Raw genomic sequence first — 6,419 nt, 5'->3', positions numbered from 1 at the left:
CATATTTCGCAATGTAAATTAATTAAATGTTTGAGTCCACGGCAAGGCAATATAAACTACAACCTTTTTAAGGAGGAAAGATGTGTTTTTACTTCTAAAATTTCAAGAAAGTCAGCGAAAGCTACTGCTTTGTACTTTTTTTTTTTTTTTAATGATAATGAGAAGCTTAATATTCTTGTTCAAAATTTAGGTCCATACTAGCTATCAAGATTCAAATCTGTGTTTTACTGGCAGTTATAAATTTTTTTTTCTATAAAAATATTGAATATATAGTTACTTTGATATATTTTTTTATATAAAAAATAAAAATTTATGCAAACATCTAATTAATTAAATAAATATATATAAATAAACAAAAAAAATCATTAACAATAACCAAAAGAGAAATAAAAAAATTAAAAAATAAATGTAGATCAAGATATCCAATCACACAAAATAAGACATTCATCTGACTGTTCACTTAACTTGTTTATTTAAATTAATAAAAGATAAATCTACACCATAAAAAACATGTGACCTGGAAGATAAACAAAAATGAAATTGACTAAATAAACCTATACCCTAAAAACAATTACACAAGGCCGAACGCATTATAAATATTATTTTAAAAAAGAATATTTTTTATTTTAAAAAATAAAATTCATTTGTATAAAAAAAATATAGATTAAAAATCAAATACAAACAAAAAAAATTAAAAATATATATTCTAAAAATGAATGTAAAACTCGTGATGTAAGTCATGAGATCGAGATAAATCTATAAAAAATAAATTAAAAAAAAATCACAAAACTAATATTTTAAAAAAAAAAAAAAACTATGATTGCATAAAGTCAAATCCCTTGCAAATTAAATGTTGAAAGATAAAAAAAGGAAAAAAAATTAATCACACAAAAGGATTTAAAAAAATGAGGGAGAAAATAAAAAATAATAATCAGAAGACAAACAAAAAATTTCAATTCGAGGGTTAAATTGAATTGAAAAATAGCTTTAACAAAAGGAAAAACAAGTCAAGAGAATAAGGGTCAAATTGAAAAATATAAAATAACAAAAATTTTGATTGAAGGATGAAATTGAAAGCCAAAAAAACTTTAACAGATAGGCAAAGGGAAAAAAAAATTAAAAATCAAAAGAATAATAACCAAAATGAAAATCAAAAGAATAAGAAATTGTAGTTGAATGACTAAATTGAAAAAACAAATTTCTATAAAAGGAATAGGAATGAAAAAAAAATTAAAAGTATAAGGATTAAAATTGAAAAGAAAAAGAGGACAATCATGGACTTTACTTGCTAGGAGAGAAAAAAGAAAGGGGAAAAAAAAAAAGAAATCAGGTAATGTCACACGGCCGCTTGAATGACGCGGGCACCACTTACTTGCTAGCCCATTCTTAACATGTCTCGATGACTTTTTTTATTAAAAAAATAAAAAAAACCAATATAAAAAAATCAAAACACCCCCATAGCCCTAGTAATTACCCAAAAACCCCATGTAAAAGTACAAAAATACCCACAAAATACAAATCTTAATTTTTTGTCTTTTCTAGGGCCAAAAACATACTTTAACTGTGCATCAATAATGGAAAAACAAAAAAAAAATACATTGTCCAAGAGTCCCACAATTTATTAATCTTGGGGTAAAAAAATATTTTTACTATTTAAAAATTTTTATGAAAAGTAAAAAAAAAACCCTTGGTCAATAATTCTAAGTTTTGTTGACTCCAATGGTAAAATGGTATTTTAACCATGCAAAAAATTAAAAATAATCCTAGATACCCCTAAACAATCTTTTAATAACCAATATATCAATAAAAAAGATAAAAATACCTTCACCCTCAAGGCTTTTTTTTTTTCCCACTCAAAAGCAAAGAAGTGATTCATTATAGTAATCTACAGTAAAGTATATTTATGCCTCCAATGAAAAACCCAAACTTAATAATGTTTTGGTTAATGTGAGAAAGTTAGTCTTATTTAATTACTAATTATGATATATAAACAAACATACAAATTAGGAAAAAAAAATTTCTCTCAAAACTTATAGACCATTTTGAGAAATAATAACGTATACGTTGCACTAATGCTAAGTTAATTAATCAATTAAATAAACTTATAGACCATTTTGAGAACGCAATATTCCTAAAAATAATAATTAGAAACAGTAAGATTTTTTATGCCTTTTATTTCTATTTTTTTAACGTGGATGTCTAAACTTGCTTGCATATATCTCGATTAATCCCACAAATTCTGAAATTAACTATTATATAAGTCTCTAGTGGTCTTAAGGTTGGTAAAATTTGAATTGATGATCTCTAGTAAATAAATTTAAAGTCTGACCAATTGAACTACACCTCTTATAATTTGTTTTTATTTTCAGAGACACGAGTTGTATCATGCTATCAAACAAATATTTTATATGCAAGTGCCAAGAATATTGTTTTTAAAAATGATTATCCAAAATCTAATCAAATGAATAAGAATTGATAAAAAAAAAAAAAGAAGATTAATTCGCAGAACCAAATAAATAAAATAACATAAAATGAAGATTCCATACATGCTTTTGGATTGAAGATACAATAAATAAAAGAACATCAAATTTCTTTCCACACTCTTTTTTTTTTTCACTATAAACAATTAACCACAAATCACCGGCCACCCCTAAGTTCTATAAGCTATAAAACCCATGAACATACCCAGGGAAAATAATTTCACACAAATTTCCCCTCAACAACACACTACACTTTTTTACCCATTTCATTGTTTTTCATTAAGCAAACACTATTGAGGGCTTAAATTGAACAAAGTGGGATACCACCAGCCTCAATTATCAATTTGTACAGATACCTAATCACATTTACCCCATCAACTATCTTGTCCTTACCTTTCCATGTCTATTGGTACAAAGCCTCTTCCAATTTCCATAAAGCTCTTCTTTTCACCAACTTTGCCACCCTTTTGTGATTCAACATCGTCCGAGTCTTCCTCATACAGCAAGTTTTCCTTTGTCAATGTTGAGTACTCAGCCTTGTCACCATATAACTTGACCAAGAACAAATAAAAGGACACCACAAAAATGATGATAGCAATCAACAACCAGCTAAATTGAATGTTAACGAGTGATTTAGCACGATGCAAAGCCTCTTCACCATGGCATCTAACCACTTGATGTCCTTCTTCTAAGTTAAGGAAGCAACCTTTAGGAATCAATGAAGGGGTCCATAATGCATAGCCCATGACTATGAACCACACTCCTTGGAACGTAATGCTAGCTGACCTAACAAAGCTAACCATGAAACTTTTCGGGAGACCGATCCCCATGAGAGAGGTGGCTAGAGAAACAACTATGACAATTTGTAGAAGCAGGTGGTACTGGCCTTCAACTCCCATGTGATCAGCTGAGTGAAGGTGGAAGAGGAAAAGTTGTTGACCAAAGGCTAATGCACCAAGAAATTGTGTCAGACCATATTGTGCTTTAGGCCCAATTCTATCAAGAAGAATAGCAAAGGCCGCGTAAACGAAGAAAGTAATTGATATCGAGGAGTGCTCAAAGTTGTGAAGGTGGTTTGATGGTATGGTTCCATCGGTGTCAAATGGTTGGTGACTTCTAGGACCAATAAAGAGCTCCATGGATACAGAAATAGAGCTGCATAACATGATGAGAAAGAGCTCCAAGTACCTTAATCTTGAAGTAGGGAACCATGGAGAGGATGTGTAGGAGTTTGGTTGTTGAGCATGGAGTTTGATATGGCTAAAGAGGTGCCATAAACCAAGAGCAAGGAAGGCAAAGCCCGGAGCCACATGACCCACTAAAGTACCCATCGACACGAGCACAGTTCTTTCCTTCTAGGTATGTTTTGTCCCGAGGGAAAAGAAATATAAAAAAAGTGGTCTTGTTGTTAATGGATTTGGCCAGAAAGCAAGGAAGAGGAGAACGAGGAGCGACCTGCTAGGATTGGAGGAGAGGGACGCTATTTAAGAGGGAGTTATGGCTGAAATCTTAAAGAGGTCTAGACTCTAGAGGGTTCTGTAAGGACTAAACTTTGAATATTTGTGAAGGCCATGGTTGACCTTATGGCTTTGGCACACAAGCTATGATCTAAGACGAGCTAGCTAGCTAGCAGCCGGTCTTCTAGAATGGAATGGCGTGTGCGATTGATAAATCTGCCCTATTATCAAGTCTAAATGTCACATGAAGTTTCCAATTTGATTACAAGTTTTGCATTTCATCGACTATTACCAAGCCTCGTGTGCTCGACATAATTTCAAATCCAGCCACTTTTTGATACATTAAAATGGAAGGAATATATTATGGTGGGGTTCATATGTTTGCTACTTGGAACATTATTGAAATTTATTGATTTGGATTTTTGGTGATTTGATTGTTGTTCATCAAACCCTTCCGGGGATTTTGTTTTTTAATTTTTTTTATAAAGGAAATAATATCTTTCTTAAAGAACTTTTAAATTGGTTGGAAATATCTTTATTACATAACGAATATTGCGATTTTTAATAAAGACAAGCATCGAATATACTTCCAAATTGAAATAATAATTAACAAATTTATTTTAATTAAGACAAGCATCAAATGTGTTATCATAATTTTCATCGAGTTAACATTCTAGCTGAACTGTCAGTGATTGTTTTTTTTTTCTTCATGTTGTCTCTGCGTGCAAAATAAATGGATATATTATTCCCTCCCTTCAAAGAAGTTTCTAATTTGAAGAAGAAAGATTCCCCTTCAAAGAAATTTCTAATATTGAAACAATTTTTTATATTTATGGTTTAATTTTAAACTCTAGTTAAATTAAAAGGTTTTTTTTTTAAGTTAATTTATTTAAAAAAAATTATCTATATTTTCTTTTAAAAAAATGATGCCATCTTAAAAAAAAAAAAAAACCCTTTATGTTACAGTGTTATTAATTGATTGGATGATAAAATTAATTACACCTTCGAAAGTGTTAATCTTTAACGTTATCCTCTCAAGGCAATCCATGGCGAGAAAGTCACATTGAAAACTGAGGTTGACCCATCCATCTCCATACATATCCAAGATCCAATTAATAAAAAATAAATAAATTATTTTATATTAGTACCAAGGGTATTCTCGTCCATTAAACAATCAACGGTCAAATTGTTGATCAATTTCTGGTTCTCGAAATAATTAATCTCACGTGTACAACATTCAAAAACCAATTTGTTTTTGCATTTTCTTCTTGGATGAGCACACAATCTAGCTATACCTAACACTGTACAGGAACTCGAACATAAAATAATAGCATAGGAAAGTCAACCATATGGAAGTTGTGCTTGCCAAAAGCCTCAAGTAAAGAGAAAGACACAAAGGAATAAAAAAAAATTGTGTACGCAAATGAAAGAACTATGAATTTTCCGATTTGTTGATTAAAATCTTAGTTAAAGATTCTATTTTATGTCCCAAAATTTGATCAACAAGAAACCATGTTTTATATTATTTTTATTTTATCTTCCTTTATTTTTTTTTATCTTTTAAATCATCTTCTCATTCTTTTAATTAGTATTTGTTTTATTTGAGATAAATTTTTAAAATTATTTTTATTTATTTTCTTTTTTAGAATTTTTCACTTATTTTAAAAATGACTCAGGTTTTTTTTTAATCTTTTTAATTTTTGCTCTTTGTTGGATTTAATCTGGCTAATTAATATTAAATTGATTAGAAATTTAGTTTATTGATTATTTTTTGAGCCTATGATTTAATGGTTGTATTTTTAGATCTTTGTCTAGGTTTAGAAGGTTCGACCCAAGTTTTCTTATTTTTTTTTTCTCTCTTTTTTAAAGCTGTTTTTTTTTTTTCCAGTTTTATCAGCCAACATTTATATAATTAATGATTTTTTTTTTCATTAAATGCCTTTTATATGATTTTTTTAACCTTGTATTTTTCAACATTTCTTATATTTTGTTTTGGTTTGTTTATGTATCAACCTTTTTTTTTTGGTCGCGTCTATGCACTTGGTAACTTTTTTTTAGAAAAAAAAAATCAAAACACTCATGCATCATAAATTTACAAATGTTTTTTTTTTTTTTAATTATCTTTTATTTTTTATATTTTAACTTTGATCTCCGTTTTTTTTTATTGTTATTTGTTTTGTTTGGCGTCAATTTTTAGATTTTCCTTTTACATTCTCATCCTTCATGATTTTTGTTTTCCTATCAATTTTAATCTTTTTTTTTTATTGATTTTTTTTTCATGATTTCATCATTCCAATTAAATTGGTTGGATATTAAGTTTCTTGATTCAACCCGAATTCAAGATTTTATGGGTTACGGGTTTTAGAGATTAGACCAGGTTTAAGAGGTTTACTTTTTTTTTTTCTCTCTCTCTTTTTTTCTAAGCTAATTTTTTTTTTTTTTACATTTTTCTTTTTAGTTTTGATTTGTTATTTTTTTTGTT

At 28.7% G+C, this 6,419-nt stretch overlaps 1 protein-coding gene across 1 annotated transcript; it reads right to left on the bottom strand.

Moving 5' to 3' along the window:
• Positions 1-2,513: 2,513 nt before the first annotated feature.
• Positions 2,514-4,112, bottom strand: LOC118059297 (uncharacterized). The gene has a single exon (XM_035072135.2). The coding sequence runs from the start codon at positions 3,809-3,811 to the stop codon at positions 2,870-2,872; it is 942 nt and encodes a 313-aa protein (XP_034928026.1). The 5' UTR covers positions 3,812-4,112; the 3' UTR covers positions 2,514-2,869.
• Positions 4,113-6,419: the final 2,307 nt, after the last annotated feature.

The sequence above is a fragment of the Populus alba genome, chromosome 14, assembly GCF_005239225.2.
Source record: "Populus alba chromosome 14, ASM523922v2, whole genome shotgun sequence".
Lineage (NCBI taxonomy): Eukaryota > Viridiplantae > Streptophyta > Magnoliopsida > Malpighiales > Salicaceae > Populus > Populus alba.
This window is presented reverse-complemented; position numbering and strand designations above follow the sequence as displayed.

Excerpts from the sequence above, each read along its gene's own strand:
- LOC118059297 (XM_035072135.2), bottom strand. The coding sequence starts at position 3,811 with ATGGGTACTTTAGTGGGTCATGTGGCTCCGGGCTTTGCCTTCCTTGCT.